At 55.0% G+C, this 20,820-nt stretch overlaps 1 protein-coding gene across 2 annotated transcripts; it reads right to left on the bottom strand.

Moving 5' to 3' along the window:
* Positions 1–1,231: 1,231 nt before the first annotated feature.
* Positions 1,232–20,263, bottom strand: PHKA1 (phosphorylase kinase regulatory subunit alpha 1). Of its 2 annotated transcripts, XM_054169343.1 has the most exons (33): positions 20,107–20,263; positions 19,790–19,948; positions 19,216–19,263; positions 18,517–18,685; positions 18,069–18,151; positions 17,790–17,870; positions 17,320–17,418; positions 17,062–17,208; positions 16,703–16,756; positions 15,101–15,223; positions 14,896–14,991; positions 14,120–14,227; positions 13,872–13,950; positions 13,347–13,481; positions 12,213–12,322; positions 11,453–11,597; positions 10,387–10,465; positions 9,769–9,944; positions 7,724–7,897; positions 7,239–7,333; positions 6,906–7,045; positions 6,613–6,769; positions 6,379–6,458; positions 6,120–6,198; positions 5,905–6,034; positions 5,452–5,553; positions 4,921–5,036; positions 4,585–4,614; positions 3,512–3,556; positions 3,103–3,273; positions 2,576–2,629; positions 2,241–2,441; positions 1,232–1,518 (listed from the first exon to the last, which is right to left on the bottom strand). In XM_054169343.1, the coding sequence occupies exons 1-33, from the start codon at positions 20,182–20,184 to the stop codon at positions 1,345–1,347; spliced, it is 3,717 nt and encodes a 1,238-aa protein (XP_054025318.1). In that variant the 5' UTR covers positions 20,185–20,263; the 3' UTR covers positions 1,232–1,344. The 2 variants fall into 2 exon arrangements, with proteins under 2 accessions (XP_054025318.1, XP_054025319.1); XM_054169344.1 differs by lacking the exons at positions 3,512–3,556; positions 4,585–4,614 and having other exon boundaries at positions 3,103–3,351; positions 5,452–5,549; positions 5,901–6,034; positions 7,251–7,333; positions 9,790–9,944.
* Between the last annotated feature and the right edge of the window lie 557 nt (positions 20,264–20,820).

The following is a 20,820-nucleotide window of genomic DNA, read 5'->3' as shown; positions in this document are numbered from 1 at the left end:
GAGAGACTTTAGTTTGGCTCTTCAATACTTAATGTGGCTTATAAGGAAGATAGGGTCACATTTTTAGTAGGGCCTGTTGTGACAGAACAAGGGATGATGGTTTAAACTAAAAAGGGTAGATTTAGACTAGACAAAAGGAAGAAATGTTTGACATTGAGACACTGACCCAGGTTGCCCAGAGGGGTAGAAGCCTCATCCTTAGAACCATTCCAGGTCCAGTTGTTTGGGGCTCTGAGCAGCCTGTTCTAGTTGCAATGTCCCTGCTGGCAGCAGGGAGGTTGGACTAGATGACTTTTGAAAGTCCCTTCCAACCCAAATCATCCCATGATTCTATAAGCTCACCCCCTCAACCACTTTGTGGTGTATGTACCTGATCTCCATCAATCCAGCCACACTATCTTACATGGGGTCTGACCTGTAGCATGGAACAGAGCTGAGGCTCACTCTACAGGCACCACCTGTCTCCTGTGGGAGCTGAAGCAGAGGCCAGAGCTGAGCATTAGGAGCATACTGGTGATGACACAGCTAATGCCGAGCCAAGCAGCCAGCTCAGAGCTGCTTCACAGGGCATGCATGAACTTGGCAGACGGCATGGAGGGGCTGCTGCTGGCACCCCCTCAGCCAGGCAGCAGCATTGGCCTCACAGCTTGGTGGTAACAGGCACCACCTTGGGACATTGCTGGCTCAAAAGCCTCCCAACCTTACCACACAGGACTCCTGAGGGAGGCACAATGGGCTGCCTACTTCTAATATGCAGCTAGTTTGGACTGTTTTGATTTTAGGTGTGCTAGGAGGGAAGCTCAGGCAGCATTCCCTATTCTTCTAACAAAACTTTTCCATCAGCAACAGGAAGAGCAAGAGCTCCAGCATACACTAATATAAACCCTGCACATTTGTAACAAAAAGCAGAAGAGAACAGGTTCAAACTTCAGATCTGCTGGAGGCAGGGAGAGCTGACCTAGCCAGGGAGCACTGCCCTGTTGAGCACACGTACCTGCTGAGGGGGGCTCTTTCCACCTCCCTCAAACACAGGCCCCTGTAGGGGTGATGGCCCAGGAGGAGCCACACAGGCAGACATTCTTAACACAAGCCCAGCCTTTCCCTGCCAGCCCTTACTCCACAGGCCATACAGACCCAAGGTCAGCTTAGCACACGTGCCTCCTGCAGAACTCCTCAGGAGAGCCACTCACCCACCAAGAGGCCAGGACTGGGCTGGGGGGGGGCAGGGGGGCGGGATGGCCACACAGGCTGCTTGCAAACTAGCCTAATGCCCATCTTTCAAAAGCCATATGAAAAGAACCCACCCACAGCATCTGCACAGCCTGGGGAGAGGAGCTGCGAGAGCTACTGCATGGGGCAGCTGTCGGCGGGCAGGAAGTCGTACACGTACATGGCCACCGACTTGGACAGGTAGGTCAGGGTGCCGAAGCGGCCGCTGGGCGCGCTGTCGTACAGCAGGCAGCAGATCCCCGTCGCGGGATCCCTCTCCAGCATGTGGTCATCAGCACCCAGGGCTTTCTGGATTTTGGAGAAGGAATAAGAAAGGCAGCATTAGGACTAAGGGCAGCTTCCATGCCAAGCATCTTCTGTTGCGCTTGCAGTGTGACACACTGATGGTGAGCAGCAGGAGGAGGACACTACATGTTTGCTGTGCCCCACGAACACAATGCAGACAGCAGAATCACAGAAACATTCAGGTTGGAAAAGACCCTCAGCATCACCAAGTCCAACCTGTAATTGTACTCTACAAAGTTCACCCCTAAACCATATCCCTAAGCAAGACATCCAAACCACCTTTAAACACACCCAGGATTGGTGACTCAATCACCTCTCTGGGCAGCACATTCCAATGCCTGACCACTCTTACTGTGAAATATTTTTCCCTAATGTCCAGTCTAAACCTATCCAGACATAGCTGGAGGCTGTTCCCTCTTGTTCTATCACTAATTACCTGTGAGAAGAGACCAGCACCAGCCTCTCTACAATGTCCTTTCATGTAGTTGTAGAGAGCAATGACATCTCCCCGGAGCCTCCTCTTTTCCAAAGTAACCATTCCCAGCTCCCTCAGTCATTCCTCATAAGATTTATTCTCCAGGCCCTTCACCAGCTTTGTTGCCCTCCTTTGCACTCACTCCAGCAGGCAGGACCCTCCCGGTGGGTGAATGCTGCATAGCTGTAGGGAACACAGCTAGCAGCCCTGGGGGCAGGCTGTGGCCCCTTGCATTAAGCCAGCCCCCTACCTGCTCCTCATAGAAGAGGTTGTTGGCCATATGTAGGATCTTTTCAACAGCTATGATGCTGCCAATGGTGTGCATCTCCACATCCACCAGCATGGTGAGCACTAAGATAGCCTCCACCAGCAGCTGCCTGTACTCTGGCTGGGGTACACGGTTGAGGACAGACTCCACATGCACAGCAAACTTTATTTCCCCTGGGGTCATCTGTGAGGAGGGAGAAACAAATGCACCTAGAACACCACATTGCCAACACAAATCCCAAGCTCTGCTGGGCACTCACCTAGGGCAATCCAGCACCACACACCTGCCCCCATTTCCCCTTTACATAAACCTCCTACCTCTCTGGTTGTTGACGAGGGGAGAACAAAGCCCTCCACGGAGAGGCCATGGCACTGCAGAACAAGAAGGCTATGGTTATGCCCTGGAGAAGCACTGTGCTAAAACACACAGGTCCAGCCCACCACCACTCTCACACTTCAGCACTGGAGTGCACTGCTCACACAGCACAGCTCCACCTCCTGACACTTTGCACAGCATCACTCCTTTCCCACCACCTCAGCATCAGCCAGAGCCCTCTCACACACAGCACCAGGCTCTGCTCCCTGGTCTACATCAAGGGCAAGCCATGCCCAGAGCTGCTTCAGCTGCAGCTCCAGCCCTGAACTCTGCAAGGTTCAGCACAGTAAGAGATGGGTCCTGCATGCTACAAGGCAGCTCCAGTTCCTCCTCAGCTTTTCAAGGCCAGGTGCAGGCCTTGTCCATGAAGCAAGTATCTACACAACATCAGGGACCATCCTGACAAGGCTGATGCCTGGGACCGTAGGCTCATATGCATGGAGATCAGCCAGACAGACGTGCAGCTCACCTTCTGCAGGACCTTCCAGACCTTCTGGTAGAAGCCTACAGGGACACGGTTGAGGGCCCCATCCAGCCGCCGTCTCCGCTGCCACTGGCCCTGGCGGCTGTCCTTACTGCGCTGCTCTTCCAGTATGCTTGAAAGGGAGCCCTTGCCCAGCATCTCCGAGTGTCCAGCAGACTGGGCAGACAAAACAAGGACCACAGAGACTGATGAAAAGTTAAATACCTCACAAGAATGCAGCCTGCTGAGTTTGTGCTGACCCAGCCCAGTTCCCAGGGCAGAGCTGCTACCTCCTGCCCCCAGCAAAGCCCACCCTGCAGCACTAGCTCCCTGCTGCACCCCCCAGAGCACAGCTCCTTTCTGCAGGCACAAACAGGACAAACCCCCATGTGTGCAGCCAATAAACACAAGTTACCAGAGAGGATTTCAACTCAGTGTCCGTAGACTGCAAACTGAGGGGCTGAAGGAAAAAGAGAGAGACAAAAATTAGACTGCAGCCAGCAAACAGAGCAGCAGCAGCATGGAGCAAGCTCAGGTCACAGGCAGTTGTCCCAGGGGCCACAGTTATCTGGGGATTGAGAGGTAGTTTAAAAAGCTGAGCTGCAGAAAGCCAGGTTAGCATCAGAAAGGGAAGCAGAGCACTGAGAGGCTATGGGGCCTCCACATGCCAGTGCTGTGGCAGGCAGCAGGCTTATGCCAGCCAGCACACAGAAGCAGGGCTGCTACTGCTCTGTTGGCTGCTGGCATGGATTTAGTCTCAGGCAGACTGGAGGGCCAATAGCAAGGTCACTGCCCATGGACAACTCTCCTCACAACTTAATGGTCCCTCTGTGGCAGGTTTCACACTGCAGCAGGTTGGTTATAAACCCTTTGCATCAGCCTGCTCCCTGTAGGCCCTATCCCTTTGAGGATGGGACCCCACCTACAGCCCAGGATTCCTCCTAGACACATACCAGGTACCAGAGGAGGTCCTTCTCACTCACAGCTGGGCAGAAGCCTCATCCTCCAGAGAAGACATAGTCAAGAGGCTACAGGCAGCATCCAGCAATCACCAGTGTCCATCAGAGCCATGGATGCTCATGGCACTGGAAACATCATGCCATCCTGCTCAGCAGGCTTTTTAGGGCAAAATGGAATCTGTTCTGCCATAGCAGCTATGGACCTCAGCTCCCACATGGATATAGTATCAACACCCACAGCTTGGAGAAGCCTTCCTCCCTGCAGTCCAAACATGGCAGGTCCCACTCAAAGGGGAGCTCCTCAAAATTTGTTGGGCAGTGGGCCCCCACAGCCATGCTGACCTCCTCCTTCCCCTGTCCTGAACCTGAGTCTGCAGAGAGGGAAAGGCAGTGCATCACTGTAGCAGGTCACTCAATGGGGTTGCTTAGGAAAGCTCAACTCATGCATGCTCAGAAACGGCCCTGGTGTGTGGCATGGGGGATAAAAGCTGAAACAGCAGAAAGTCCAGGGTGGCTTCACTTTACTCACATTCAGAGACTGCCTACGTTTATCCAATTGCTGCAAGAGAAGGAAATGAAGTTTCTGCTGCTGGAAGAGGCCCACCAGGACACCAGCCATGCCTGGGAAACTGTGTGGTCCTCCCCAACCCTGCATCTTTTCAAGCAGCCCTGTACTGCACTGCCAGAGCAACCCCCACCCCACTAACACATTTACCCCAATTCTTTCCCCAGGGCACAGCTAGAGCCAAAAGTAGCTCCTGGAAGTAGCTGTAAGTTCTCTGAAGCCCAGAAGAAAGCTCCCTCCTGCACTCCCTTAAATCACCCAGAAAATCTGTCAGGAGCAGCTTGCACCACCTGCCCTCACCTGTTTGATCTCACTTTTCAGCAGGACGAGGCCAGCGCGCTCAGGCTTGGTGGCCCCAGCAGCCTCCACCTCCCGGATGGAGACAGCAGTGGTGATCGACGAGTCGACCGACCGCACTGCAGAGGAAGAGAGGTCTAGAGTGGGTACTGTGGCTCAGGGTATGGATGCCTCTTGTCGCTGCTCAGGCACTGGTACCTCTGCACACCCTTGCCCACTTGCCCAACCACCACTGGAGATCCACAAGTACAGCACAGAACTGCTTTCAACTCAGGTCTGACCAGGCCAACTGCTGAACTAAGCAAAGCCCCAGCGGCCACAGAACTCAGGCTTGATCTCCAGAAATTGGCTCAGCACTACCCTGCTGAAGAGCACAGCTTCTTCCTGGACCACTGCACAGCAGAAGCAACTGTGCTGAACGTGCAGGAGGACAGGCACATCCCACATAGCTGGGAACACCTGTAGATGGCCCAACTCCACACCAGGAACCAACTTTGCCCAGAAATGTTCTCACAACCCTCCCGAGAGACTCACCACTCTTTTCCACCCCAAACTCCTTGCCAGAGAGGATGTGGTAGAGAAGACTCTTCATGTCTGATGGGCTGAGATTCATCAGGTTCTCGGTGGCTTCTCTAGCTGGAGAGAACAGTTAGGATGTTGTACCCTGCTTCACAGCCCTTCTGGGACATTTCTACCCTGCATCCTATTCTGTTAGCAGAACAGGTGCTAACTCCAGGTGTGGCCTACAACAAGGACTCTTCCCCACGACAGCCCAACACACATGCCTGAAGGGAAACCACAGTGACATCATCTGCCTGTGCAGCTCAGGAACAGCTCCAGCTGCTGACCCAACCCCAGTGCTTTCATGCAGGGTCCAGTCCTGGCACGAAGATGCCTGTTTCTAACAGCACTTCTCCCTCCTGGCTGACAGGACCCCAAGCACTGCAGCACCCAGCCCAGCCAGCATGCCATGCCCGCTGCACCTACCTGAGCAGTGCAAGGAGTGTGCCAGCTCCGTCGCCATCACCTGGATGATGAGGCCAATGCGGATGCGGAACATCTCGGCAAAGAGTGCAGGCTGGGTGCGCATGTACATGGCCAAGTACACCATGATCTCCTGGAGAGGAAGAGGCAGATCACCAACTGCAGATCACCAGGGCAGACACCCAGCTGTGGAGTTCCCTGCTACCCTGGCCCCTCACCTGGGTAAGGATAGAAACACTGAGGTTCTTCTCGCTGGCTTCATCAATGAGGCGAACAAGCTCCTCGTAGGGGATTGGGCTGGGAAGGGAACAAATGGCAGAGCATGTGAGAGGCAGCAGAGCTGGAGGGATGTCCTGGTCTGTACAGCCCAGAGAGCGGAGAGACAGCCACCCAGAGCCACTCCTGCCCACAGACTCTAGAGCAGCAGGTTCACATCTGGCCCAGCCCAGTACATGTAGGGAGGGGGAAGCTACTCACGTGGAGATAGTTTTTTCACGTGGCTCTGGGGGCAGCCCCACCGTCAAGTGCTTCTGGTGAGACAGGAGGTCAGTGCAGGCCTAGGGACAGAAAGGGTCACCCTAAGTGTCACCAGCAGCTTGGGGCCTCAGTACAAGGCCGAGAGACAGAGCTTGTGTGGCCACATGCCTACCCACTCTGTTGCCCCCTCCCCAATGGACATAAGGCTGTTAGGGGGTGCTGCACGGCTCTTACCTCATCCAGAGCTTCCACCTTCTTCTTGAGGATGCCAGAGATGTAGCGGATCAGGGCCCACTGGCGCGTGCTCCCCACCCGCACATACAGCTCAGTGAGGAGCTCCTTGACGGTGGGGCCAGGGTCACTGTCGAGCCCTGTGTACCACTCGGGCCCCCTGCAGCACAGGAGATGCCAGGTTACCATCAGCAATCTGCCCTGCAGCAGCCCCAGGGACCGAGGGTTGGGACACATGCATGGCTGCACCAGCTCTCTCTGCTCAGTCAGCCAGCAGGTCTTGCAGCTCATCATACTTGAGGATGTGGAGGATGTAGAGGATGTCTGCTTGTTCCTGCAGCGTGGGGCAGAGGCGCAGCTGGTTCACCAGTGCCTTGCAGTCCACGTTGCCATCCTCATCACGGGGCAGGTTCATCTCTGCATAGGGTGTGTGGCTCTGGGGAAAGGGAGGCCATGCTCCTGTTGGACACTGCCAGCACTCCACACCAAGTGCTCTCTGGTTACAGAGCCAAGGCCACTCACCCACACCTATTCCCCCGTGCCCAACACCAAGCAGCCCCCACAAGGACTCTCTGACTTCAGCTGAAAGGACAGCACTGCTCAGCCAGTCTGGGAGAGATTGAGCTCACCTTGCCATCTGCGTCCTGCTGGTCAGGTGAACTCAGCAACCTGACTGACTGCTGGGATGCCTGGAAGATCTTGCTGGGGACATACATCCCAACATCTAAAAGAAAGCCAAGATTCATGCAGACACTTCTCCACCCCAATCACCACTGCTGGGCCTCAAACCACCTCACATCTGACACTCTGCTCCCCCAGCACCCCCTCCAGAGAAGTCAGCTGTGGGAGAAGCAGACTCTGCCCACCTGGTTAGAGGAACACCACAGGAAGCTGCCATCCCTTATCATTCAACTGTTTCCACAAGAACTGCACAGGCACCAACTCTAAGACACTTCATGGCCAGGACTAATGTGATGGACATAGTGTGCCTTTGTCCAGGGTTGCTCTGCAGCCCATGGGGCTCTCAGCATCATGCAGCTGGGAAAGCTCCCAAAATATGTCAGCCTCAACCTCAGGCTTGAGCAAAGCTGCTGAGGGTGCTGCAATCACTCACTCTGGACATGAAGGTCCTTGGCCTTGGACACCAGGGACATGAGGTCACGGGTGGTATGCACGGCAGCCCGGAAGCGGCCCAGCCCTCCTTGCTGGGCAGTGGGAGGGAGGTTTGAATGGGGAACTGTGCGCTGCAGCAGATGGTCCAAGTACTGAGCAACCTCATCGTAGGTGTCTGCAGGAACAGGAGGCAGAAGAGGAAAAGTTCAGCTTTGCACAGGGGCATCTCCAGACCCTAGAGACTCCCCAGCTGTGCCTCAGCAAGGGCAAAGCTTTGCCTGCTGCATGAAGTGACAGCATGGGGCTAGGGACGGACAATGACATCAGCTGAGCTCTCAGCAGCTGCAGCACCCCTGTCACAGCACCACTTCACTGGCTGCCAGCTGGGGCCAAACTGGGGCTCCCTCTGTGGTGGGTTGGAAATTACCCCCCAAAAGTAAAACTACCACACCCAGACGAAGTGATGGGGCTACAGTATGTGTCTGGACCAAGCCTGCAGAAGGACAGCAGAGTCTGCTCAAAGCCCATGGTGAAACCCTCACACTCTTCCCTTCCAGGGAAGAAGGCAGGTACATACAATGGCTGACTATCCAAGCAGAGACCACTTAGGAGCACTCCAACACAGCAAAGGCCTCAACCAAGCAGGACTCACACACAGGAGCAAGGCAGGATGGATTTTACAACAGTTATTCCTGATTAGAAACTAGCAGTTATTTCTGATTAGGAGTTAGAGGAAGAGTTACAACTCCTGCATGGCTCCCTGCCCAGACTTCCGTGGCTTCATTTGCTCTACCACCACATCGAGAGTGCCAGCGCCCTGACTTGCTAACTGCAGCAAGGAGGAGGGTGCTCAAGAGCCCACATCTCTGCTCAGCCAGAAACTGCCCAGCAGGAAGGGGGAAACCCTGAGGGGCAAATGGCAGGGCAATGCAGTACACCAACAGAGCTGTTGATGCACTTCCAGCCCACCCGCAGGGTAAAGCCTCGTGGCTCTTCGGCTGGCAGACAAGATCTGAAGATCTTGTGTCTAACCCAAGAGGTGAGCTGCAGATTGCATCTTACACTGACTGCACTGCATCTCCTTTCCACACCTGGTGGGGATGCCTCATGCCAGCACCTGACAGATCGGATGGAGGAGTACCCCAGACATCAGGCTTGAGAACATAATCCTGCCTGGCTCCAGCTTCTCACCACGGGGAAAACTTTAAATTGAGCTTCTTCTAGCTGATGTAGAGAGGCCAAGTAGGCCCTGTTTCCCATGGGGGCTGGGAGGAAGCAGACACCTTGGAGAAATCCAAATGCTGCCTGCAAGTAGACCACAAGCAAAGCAAGAGGACAAAAGAAATAAAGTATCCAGAGTCACAGCAGTGCAAACACTGGCTACAGGAACAGCAGAGGCAGAGTAGAATGATGGGAAGGTGACCAATGCTAGGTCACACAAGAGGAGGATGTACCTGGACCTGTTTGCAAGGGCTAAGTGTGTCCATCACACTGTGATGGCCTACGGCCCTCTTGGGCACCCTATCCACAGCAGCAAGGCCTCAATTTGGCACCCACTGGAGCAGCACTGCCCAGAGAAGGTCAAAGGCTGTGGGGAAAACATTCAGAAATTGCTTGGAGACGTGGTGGCTCTCCCTCACCATCTCAGGTCCTATACCATCACTTTCTCCACCAAAGATCCTCAACTAAATCTCCTGAGCAGTCAACAGCCTTCCATCTCTTCTCCACACAACAGCCTATGAAGCTCAGAGCAGCTTTTCCAGAGCACTCTCCATGCTCTCCATGTCCACCAGCCTCAGCCCTGTCTAGCTGGGAAACCCCTCTGGCAAAGGGGCTACAAAAGCTGCATCAAATCACCCAGCCCCATTCCACTGGTGTCACCATGAGAGTCACCCAGACAAGGTTAATTGATGAAGGGTCAGATTGGCACAGTAGCACGGTGAAAACTCAAGTGTATGAATAACATGGTGGCAGATGCTGGCAGGGTGTTACAGGTGAGTTTGGCATTTGCCATGCCACAGCAGCAGCTGGCCTGCTCCCCCTTACCATCCTCTGCTATCTGCAAGCCATGCAGCCACTCCTCGGCGTCTAGCTCCTGAAAGCTGTCAATGCTGAGCTTGTAACTCTCGGCAAAGACCTTACCCTCTGGCCCAGGGTCCATAAAGCTGAGGTGCGTTCGGCATGACGTTGTCAGGAACTCCGACAACTTACCCGTCTGGATCCTGGGCGAGAGGAAGGGAGGTCACACAGAGAGGAAGAGGGAGGCAATACCCTTGGCTTTGCCTCCTGGATCCAGAGAAGGCCCTTCAGCAAGGAGCAACACTCACCCAGGAACATGCACGTGCCCCAGTGCCTGCTTGAGCTGCCTGCAACTCTGCCAGCCACAGGTGGGCATGGAAGGGCTGCCTAAGAGCTATAAGAGGGATCCTGCAGCCATGGGTTTGATGGCATAAAGAGGTATGTCCTCTTTTGTACCTCCTCTGGTAGATTTGTAGTGCTGGGGGGCACGTACAGCCTACTACACCCCAGTGTATCCTCCACAGCTTGCTCCCCAATAGCCCAGTAGGTACCCTCCTAACCAGGCTCTCAGCAGGTACCCTCATAACCAGGCTCTCAGAGGACACCAGCCCTATCCCCTCCTGCACCCCAGGAAGCGGCACTCACCTTGCACCACCAAAATACCCATCCTGAAGTTTCCTCAGTGTTGCCAGCACCGTGGGGTGCACACTGCTGCCACTTTCATCTGTTGGCAAGAGACACAGGCAGTCAGGCTCTTCCACTCAAACAGGTTCCCAGAAGGTAACACAGGGCCAGGCAGGCATCCAGATGCACAAAGCACTGTGGCATCAGCCAGAGCTGGGATGCACAGCCAAACTATGGCACCAAAAGCAACACCCAAAAAAGGAAATTCACAACTGTCTGGTCTGGATTCCAACAAAGCCAGACCAAGATGCACTCCAGGCTCCTGGGATTCACCTTGGGCTGAAGCTGATAGTATCAGACAGCAGCACCTGAGCAGTCTCCTGCTCTGCCCCTGGCATTCAAACAAGGCAGCAGAGGGGGTGCTGCTGTCATGGCCAGAAGACACCATAGCAAATGGCACCTCAAGGCACTAAGAGGATTTCAAGTACACAAGGAGAACAAAAAAGGCCTGAAAGCAGAGTCCCTTGCCTACATCTGTGAGCTGCTCCAGAAAAGCCACTGCACCACTGCATAGCTACTTGCTCCCTCTTGTTCACTGTTTTATAGAATCATAGAATTGTTTTGGTTGGAAAAGACCTGTAAGATCATCAAGTTCTCTAAGATCATCCAGGTTTTCCCCTTCCTGTTGTCTAGGAAAGACTACCTAGCTAAAGCAGGTAGTCTCAGTTAAGCTGCAGGAAGAGCCCCAAGAACACTTTTACAGGGGGACTTTTTCTCTGGTCTTGCTCCCAAGAGGCCTCCCAACAAGCCTGTCTGCTTTGAGACTGAATACCTCTGTGCCAGCAAATGCCCATTGAGTTGCAGGCACCAGTGCTTGGCAGGCAGGTGCCAAGCTGCCAGGACAGCTGCCAACTCAGAGTGGCTCCTTTGAGTGGTAAGCTTCTTACAGGATGCTGCTGGCCATTCTAGTCCCAGCATGTTCCCCATGACTGAGATGGTCCCACATCCACCCACCCCCTTCCTCCTGCAGAAGCTGCTTCCCAGGGCTGCTCCAGCCAAAGGCCTCACAAGGCCAGAGGATCTGTACCGAGCATGGTGTGGGAGACGGGGAAGGTGATGGTTGGTCTCCCGGTCATCCTCCAGCGGCTGCAGAGGTATGAGAGGTCTGTCCTCAGCATCTCTACGATCATGTTGTTGTCTAGAGCCAGGTAGAACTGCTGCTGGTCTATGAACTGTGAAGACAGGAGATGTCAGCTGCTCTTGTCATAGCCACCAGGTCCCTCTGGTGGCACCCACAACTTCCCACAAGCACTCAGCCAGGCCAGCCACACAGTGCAGCCAGGAGATACGCTCTTTTGCACCAACAACTCATCCAACCTAGCAAAGGACTGTCACCCCCCAGGGCAGCTACTGGTCACTAGTAACTATGAGAAGGTCACACCACAGCTCAGCAGCAGCAGCATCACCCCAACCCCACAGCGTATTCCAAGTGAACATGCACTGCCCACAGTGCCAGGCTTGCAACCCTGCCCATCCCCAAATCTTGCTGGGCACAGGAGACAGAAGCATTCCTGTCCTGCCATCAGCCTTCTTCTAATGTCCTTATCAGGGTGAGAAGAGAATTTTTCACACAATACTGATCATCAGAAATCACCTGAAACCATCTCCTCACAACACACACACCCAACCAGGACTATCAGCTCCACTGCTTCATGTCATAGAGCTGGGGCTGCTCCCAACACTCAGACCACCCCAAGAACAACTTGAGTATTCGCTCAGTGCAGAAACCTCCTGCCCAGCTCCAGATTGCACAACAGCTAGGAATGACCCCGTGCAATGCCACCCACCTGTGGGGTAAAGGTAAAGATGTTCTTCCTGATATCATAGAGCTTGGAGGTCCCAAGGACACCCATGTGCCGGTAGGGCCGTCCCGTCAGGCTCATCTGGTTGTTGCGGCCTAGAGGGGCAGGGAAGGAGTTTTTAGTGCAAGCCACCTCACAAAAGGGATACAGCAGCAAAGAGAGACAGGCCTGTGTGCTAGCAGCCAACAGGAGAAGGATGGTTTGTGACTGAGGTGCCCCAGGACACCGTTTTGAGCTAGCATAGCTGATAATGTGTCACCTAGCCATAACCAGGGAGCTAGAGAAACCCAGGCCCTCCCCAGAAACTCTTGCTGAAACAGGGACATGCAGCCTGTCCTGACCTCTGCAACAAGCACACCACCATGTCTCTGAGGATATCAGGAGCTGTGGCAGGGCCAAGTGTTTCTCTTTGCACAGGGCCAGCTCCCAAAGCTGACAGCTCCATCAGCTCCTACATTAGTCTGTCATTCTAGAAGTGCCAGGCTGCTGTCCTTCCCCTCTTTGTCCATGTCACTCTTGGCCTTTTCATGGCTTAAATTAGCCAGCTCATGTAGCCTACAGTGGATCAGGTTTCTCCTCTAGCCCACGCTGGTTCCCCAGCTCCTATACAAGCCCCAGGCCTGAGGGATTTCAGTGTGAGGGAATGCAGAACTCTTGAACACATCCTCCCCTCACACTCAGCCCTGGCAACGCTCCAGCATCAGCCATCCTGTCTGTGCTACAGGCTCTCTTAGCTATGGACTACCAGGGCACCCTGCTCTGGTGTCTGGCTTGCCTCCCCCACTGAGATCTTGAGTATAAGAACAAAGATGGGCTCCAGCCCACACCAGGTCCATCCTATATGGACCAGAGCCTCTTCCTGTCCCTAAGGTGACTGTCCAACTGCAATGCCAAAGTCTTATCCCTTTCAGAATCTCCCTGCCACCTGCCACCCCTACTACCTGCCACCCCAGCTTCCCTTGGGCAGAAGTAGCTTTACCAGGCCCAGGAATGGGTAGCAGAGCCCTTATCAGCCAGGCAGAGAGCTGTGGGACAGGACATCAGCATCTGTGAGAAGTAGTGCCAGGAGATGGGACAGACCCCCCTGCAGAAGCAGTGAGTGCAGGGAGTCCAGCTTACCCAGCCGGGCATAGATGTGGCTGAGGATGCGAGCTGGCTGCACTCTGATGGGGTAGACCTCTGCCACAGTCTCCACATCAATGTCCTCCTTCAGCAGGATAGCCTTGATCTCCTCTGTCTCTGCCAGGATGCACACTGCAGAGGGAGGAAGACAGAGGCACAATGATGCAACAGGACTGCCTCTGGCCTTTGGGGACACATGTAACATGCTGTGTCATGCAGAGGCAGCTGTCAGGGGTCCATCTGGGAACCAGTTAGCGCTGCACAGGACTGCCTTGCTTCTCCCATCACTACACCCAAGCCTTCCCCAGTGACTGGCAGGAGGACAGCTTTCATCCCTTCTGCAGAGGAGTCTGTAGCAAGTGATACCTCCCTGCACCCCACCTTAAACCCACCTTGCCAGAGCTGAGACCTAGCTGCACTGGCAGCCACCCAGCAAGCAGAGCCACCCCCCATGAATTGCTCATGAGCAGAGTCCTCAGGCATGCTAAGCACAGGGGTCAAGAGCTGGTCGCTTTCCCTCACCTTGGACCACCACGTCAGGCTTGGGGACGGTCGCAAACCGTCGGTTGAGTGGATCTATTTCACCAGGAGCCAGAAACCCCTGAGGAAAGAGAAGTACAAGATGAACAATTCATGTGTGGGGTAGAACAGGTGATGCCTACAGACAACCCACCTTTAAGAGGTCCTGCGGGGAAAGAGGTGACAATTTCCCCACGGTAGGTGGCTCAGCCTGGCCCCACAACCCTCCCCAGCACCAAGGGTGATCATACCTCAGCCAGCAGGCAGCCCAGGATGTAGAGGGACTGCCCCCACATGAGTGGCAGCTTGCCCACGGGTATTCTATCCACAGTGTGGGGGTTCCTGTACTCCTCATCCACCTGGAAGGCAAGCTAGGAGGTCAGGGAGAAATCCATACACTGGATGCTGAAGGAAGCATCATCACTGCATTTTGATGTACTGTAGTTTAAGGCTTAAAATAAGAGACTATAAAAGCAAACCAGAGGGTGCAAACCATCCTGGCCACATTCCTCCCCTCTTTTCCTGATTGCCCCAGGCCACGGCATCACACCACAGAGCAGCGGCTCACACCATGGGCCATCCCACAGGAACGACTGACATGCCCCAGAAGTACCAGGCAATTCTCTCAGATGCAAACAAGGAGAGCACCTCTTCTGTACTATCTGGGCACCAGGAGGCTGTTGCTCTCAGCCCAGGCCCACACAAACACCCTCACCACTGATTGGAAGCTCAGCACAACCTCGTCAGTCAGCCCAGGTCTGCATGCCCTGAGCTCTCAGAGGAATCTGACTCTAGGACAGCAGACTGTCAGGAAAGCACTCTTGTGTTCAGGGGCAAGAAACACTTTTGAGGAAAAAAAGCAGTTTCTTTATTCAGCACAGGTTTATGGCAGCTCCAAGCCACACCTTTTTTACATGGGGTTTCCATGCACTACGTGTGCTGCTTTACTAATGATTTGAGTTAATAAGCACTTAAAATGTAATTATCTGGTTATGAGACATTCCCACTGCAGCTCAAGACCACTCACCTTATCTGGTGGGACACTGTACAGCTCTGGCATCAGGTACACCCCGTTCTTCCCCTTGATGAGAATCCCCTCAAGGGCTTCCCGGTACTCCTGCACCTGAGGAGAGAGAGGATCTCCCCCTAGTCATGGTTCCCTACATCCTTCCCTCATGCCTCCCGTGCCAAGGACTTCTTTGCACCAGCCTGGCAGAGCCTGCCTCTCATACCTGCTCCATGTTTCCACTGAAAATCCCATCAATGATCAAGTATGCCCAGAAGAGAGGCCACTCACACTCGATGTTCTCAAACAGCTTAAGCTCAGCAGGCTCATAGTACAGGCGGTTGGGGTCCTGCAGGGAAGGTGTGACAGCAAAGCAGGTGGTGGGTGGCAGCATCCCCTCAATCTGACAGTGCTGCTACTTCCCTCAAGACCCCAGCCTCAAATGTCCTTCCAATTCTCTGTGGGTGATGGCTGAGACAAAGATGAAAAGCAGCTTCACCTCCAGGCTATATCCTTTCCTCCAGTCATGCCCTCACAAGCCACCTGCACTGATGCCAAAGGGATCCTTCACCTTTCCTGGGCAAAGGGAGCCAGCACAGCACTCCCCTCACTGCACTTGGGATGCCTGCATCTCCTTTGCCTTGCCTGCTCTACCCCAGCCCCTGAACAGCTCCTCTAGCATCACCAGGCTGGCCCAGTTGGGTGCAAGGGCTTGGACTGGATCCCTCCTAACATGTGGTGCAACCTAAGAGCCTGACACAAAGGAAGCAATTGGGAGCTGGTGTAGTGCCCCAGAGGATCTGTGCTTGACCTTCCCTGCCAACTGCTTTAACTCTTTGCTACAGAGAAGGGAGAGAGCTGGCCTTAGCAGAGAGGACAGTTGGGACAGCAGAAGCAAACTTTTTCTATACATCAGCCACAAGCTCTCAAACTCCTGTTTGACTCCAGCCAGCTACAGTGCCTCTGCAGGCAATGTTGCCCTTCCTGTGCCTCGTAGCTCCCCTCAAGTAACCCATGGCTTTTCACACTGGCAAAGCTCCTGAGTGCTGGGACAGTCAGCCTGGAGATGCTGCTGCTTTTCACAGGCTCTGCAAACACAGTCATACATGCTGCCTATTATGGTCAGGTCTGAAGAGGAGCAGCAGAGAAGCCTTTAGAGGCGCTGATTCCAAAAGGAGCCCCACGAGGTTATAGGCTCAACTCAACAGCTGGTGATTATTTGAAAGCCTCCAAGTGTCATTTCCTGATTCTGTAGGTATTAAATATGATTGTTGCTTATGAAATTTTCCTGGTTTTCCCTCCCCAAAGCAGCAGAATAAAGTCTCCACTTGCTCCATTTAGAGACAAGTGTGGCAGTACCCACACTGCCTGCTGTCCCAGGAGAGGAAGGAGCAGCTTTGTGACCTCCAGTGCTGCCAGAGCTGAGGCCATCCTGCAGCACTGCATGGTCACCCCTACAGGCCTCCAACCCTCACCTGGGGCTTGTGCAGCCCTGTGAGACCTGGGGAAAAGAGCCTACCTCAGCAGGGCAATGGTCCCATCTTCTCACAGCCTAAGAGATACACGGCACTACCAGGTCCCAAGATGCAGGCAAGGCCAACCTCTGCCAATCTACTATGGGAGTGGGTGGGATGTACTACCTTTGCCATGTGCTTTGGCATTTTGGGAAGCCTAGCTCTGAGCCATGATGCTGCCTGGGGCTACTGAGGGATCTCATCTTCCCAGTGCTCCTCACCACAGCCTTTGCACTGCACCCAGCAAATACAACCCAGGGCAGCTGCTGCTTGGCACTAAAGTTCTGGCAGGAGGCAAGGCTAGGGACACTTACCTCTTTGGGGGTCCTGTATCCATCCCTGAGGAAGCGGCAGCAGCCATAGCGCCCCTAGAAGGGAGGGAAAAATGTTGCTGAGCAGGAGGTACAGCATGAGGTACCCTGAGTGCAGACACATAGGGGTGGTTTCCTCCAGACAAATACATCCTTCCCCGCTCACCTAGGCACCAGCATCACAGCCTAGAGGCACAGCACACAGGACAGTTTCTTTGCACACCCCTGACACAGTTCTCAGACACTGGTAAAGGCTCCCACGCCCCTCTTCCTGACCTCCCCTTTTAGGAGACAGCAGGGCAACAACAGTCTGGACTGCAGCTGTCTCCCATGAAGGGCAAGACAAGGGCAGAGCTGCTCACCTGTAGCTTTGTGATGATCTCTTGCTTGGTGGTTTCCACCAGCTCGCTGTCCTCCACAGCAAACGCGGGGTAGGAGATGACAGAGAGCACGCTGGCATCCACCTCCTTGGATGTGGAGGCCCTGGGCAACATTGAGTGGAGGATGGACTGGGCAAAAAGGAAGAGGCATGGTTAGGCTGCCAGGCTGGGCACCATTCACACCCCAACCTCAGCAGATCACAGTTCATTCTGCAATCATGAAGTCCTTGCAGATCTCACCTGACAGTGCTGGACCTCATCTGACAGCACCCGTATCACTGACTGTGGGCCTCCCTTTGCCCCAAAGAGATCCAGCTCATCCAGTGCCTCCAGGGCAGCCTGCAAGCAGGGCAAGACCCAAAAGATCAGGTTCTCAGCAACACTGCTCATCTGTGAGAGCTCTCACCCTGTCCTGCCCAAATTTAAGTCCCACTGTGGCTGCACAGCACCCCTGGTAAGAATGTGACCGTATCTCCAAAGCCACAGGTAGCCAGGCCCTGGACATTTCTGCCACACACCTCAATTAATTTTTCACTCCCAGTTAAGGCTAAATTCAGGCAAGAGTGGCACAGTTTTATAACAGCACTCAAGAAAAAGGGCACTGCTGGGGAGGAAAACTACTGCTCAACGTGCCCAGCCTGCCCTGTAAAAAAGCAGCATGGGGCCCCTGGTGCTCCCCAGCAGCCACCCAGCACCTCTTCCCAGCTCACCTTGGCCATGCCAATAGAGCTGGCATTCAACTCGGTGATGCCCTGGTTCGTCTTGTCCCCACGCTCCCATATTCCAAAGTCCTGCATGGAAGCAGCAGCATATTGGAGCAGGCAGCATACCCAGAAAGCCTTCAAATCCCACCCATCAGTGGTGCTCCCAGCAGGAAACATGGGACTCTGCACACCATGGCTCAAGAGAGACCCATAGCTGCCCCTGGACACCAGCCCACCACCTGCAGCCCCAGGACACACTCCCCTTGCCTAGCACAGGCTACCCACCGCAGTTTTGTAAGCTGCTTCAATGTAAAACACGAGGTTCTGGACAAAGTCGACTTCATCCAGGCTGTGAATTATGTGGAGGCCTGAAGCAAAGGAAAGAATTCACATCTGTTGTTTTGAGACCATGGGCATCCCTACGAAAGAGTTGCAGTAACCCAGGCTAGACCCTTCCTCCTCACTGCACATCTGCCCCGCAGGAGTCATGTGCTGTGATTGACTCCCACCCCCACTCCCACTCCCTGCAACAGCTCTGGTGCTTCAGGCAAGCTGGAATTTAATGGATGGACATCAAGGGGCCCAAGTCCACCTTGGATGCTAAGAAAGCAGTGAGGTCGGAGAGCCCATCACAGCAGCCTGTTCCTCAGGAAGCTGCACCCAAACTGAGAATGTGGAGAGCCCTGGAGATCAGCACACTCAAAGCTATAATGGCATCCCCCAACAGTGTCACCTGAGGCCGTCATTTGTGCCAGCATGAGTAGATAGAGGGAGGTGGCATCCAACTGTAGGTGACCCCATTCATTATCTCCCACCACAGTGGCACAGGTATGGGTGTTGTACTTGGCATGCAGGGAGTCCCCGGTGCTCTGGCTGTACTTGAATGCCTCCACCTTGTCCACCTTGAGAACAACAATGAGATACACAGGTTAATCAAATCCTGTCTCCAGACAGGTCTGCCATTCCCAGAGCCAAGGGCTGTCCCATGTAGAACAGTTCCTGGCAGGCCAGAAATCCTGCATACGCCAGGCTGAGCTCATCCATGCACCAAGGCAGTGAATGCAGTCTCATGGGCCACCCTAGCTCAAGGCTGCAGCTATGAAGGAGCCACAGCTGCACCATGTGGGAAGAAAAGGGTCACTTCAAATGCACCCCGGGGAAGAGCTGCAGAATCCCAGCACCAGTGAGGCCACAAGACAGGGAGCAGCTGGCAAAGGCTCCAATGGCCACCAGCCCAGAACACAGGGAGCTCCATCACACCAAGGACAGATGCCAAGTTAAAGCTTATTTCAAGACTTGCTGGAAGAGATCCTTCCCTATACTCTTCAGAGAAGGCTGGGGAGAGCTGGCACAGATGGGACCAAGAGTCTTTGTGGGAGAGATGGACTTTGAGAAGACCACTTAACTCTCAGAGGTGCTCACCAGCCCATACCTGTCTCATCATGCACTGAAGCAACCCCCGCATCAGTTTCACCACACTCTGCAGGAACAAGGAGAACAGCCGTGTTAATCCCCACACAGCCAGAAGCCCTGACTCAGGATCAGCTGGGTGCTGACCTTTGCAGGGCTCCTGTGTCTATAATCAGAGCCCCTGCTCACATTTCCACGGGCCCTGCTCCCTAGCTGATAGCAGAGCGAAACAAGATTTCTTGGCATGCCAACAAGGCCGAGCTGCTGCGCGGGGAAAGGACGGACACGGCTGCAGAATGCAGCTGCCCAGCCCTTGGGAGAAGGGCTGTGTCCCCAGATCACCCCAGAGCCTGGACCGTCCAGCTGGGCATCAGCATGCTGAGAGCAGCAAGCTCTGGCATCCCTTCCTGTTGCCCCCCACACATGGGGATAAGCCCTGTCCCCGTCCTCACTGCACGGCCACCCCCGGCTTTTCAGCGCCAGAGCTGGGCCGTGCCAAAAACCTATCAGCCGGGAGCTGACGGCCGGTTCCCGGGTAGCGCCAGCCTAGCTGGAGCGGCCACCACAGGTCCTCCTTCCTGCCAGCTCCCTCCTACCTGCTCCAGCTCGTACGCCTTGGCCTTATCCTCGTCGCGGTCGGCATTCTTGCGGTAGGCCAGCCCCAGCCCCCAGACAGCCAGGATGCTGTAGACATTGTCCCGGACCCAGGCATCCTGGTGGTCGGCGCTGGCGGGGAGCAGACCTGTCACTGCGTCCTGCGGAGGGGACACATTGGGGCCGCGGCCCCGTTTCCCAGTTAACTCCCCCTGACTCGACCTGCAGGGCCAGGAGGCGGCTCCCCTTGGCCGGCGGGGCGCCCCGGGACCCGCGGTGAGGCGGGTTCCGAACCCTGTCTCCCGGCCATGCCCCGCACCTGATGCTGGAGGATGGTCTGCTGCACCAAGCGCGCGTAGCCGTCCAGCCGCACGCCCGAGTTGCTCCGGCTGCGCATGACGGCGGTAGCGGGACACGGCCGCGGCAGCAAGGAGAGCGGACTGCTCCGCCCCGGCTCCTGCTAGCGAACCCGCCCCTCAGCGCGGCGCCGCCCTCTCGTTGCTGTCTGCAGCGCTGTCCCGAGCACCGCTCCACCCGCACAGCGGCCTCTCCGTCCGCGCCTCCCCGAACTCTCCGACGGCGGCGGCGGGACCGGCCTGCGGGGGTGATAACTAGCGAGCGGGCAGGACTCGCTGCCATGGCGTACCCTGCAGCGCCCCCTTGCGGTCGGAGGTCTCACAGCCCTGCGGGCGGACAGACGTTACGGGCGCCCACCCACGGAGGGACCCGCAGACACAAGTCGCAGTGCCGGGCTGTGCGGATAGACTCCTGTACCGGTGTATATACGCCTGTACGCACAGACATAGGCAGAGACAGGAGGACCTGGGCTCACGTGCGTACGTCCGCACATGCACAGACACACGCACAGAGCTATTCACACATAGCTGTACAGACACAGCTGTTCACGCACACACGCTTCCTGTGCACTCAAATAATCACACGTATGCACATAGGCACAGTCGTATGTATCCTGACACGTACAGGTGCAAACAGACGTGTGTATATACACAGGCTCACATGTGCACACCAGCAG

Source organism: Dryobates pubescens, chromosome 18 (genome assembly GCF_014839835.1).
Source record: "Dryobates pubescens isolate bDryPub1 chromosome 18, bDryPub1.pri, whole genome shotgun sequence".
Lineage (NCBI taxonomy): Eukaryota > Metazoa > Chordata > Aves > Piciformes > Picidae > Dryobates > Dryobates pubescens.
This window is presented reverse-complemented; position numbering and strand designations above follow the sequence as displayed.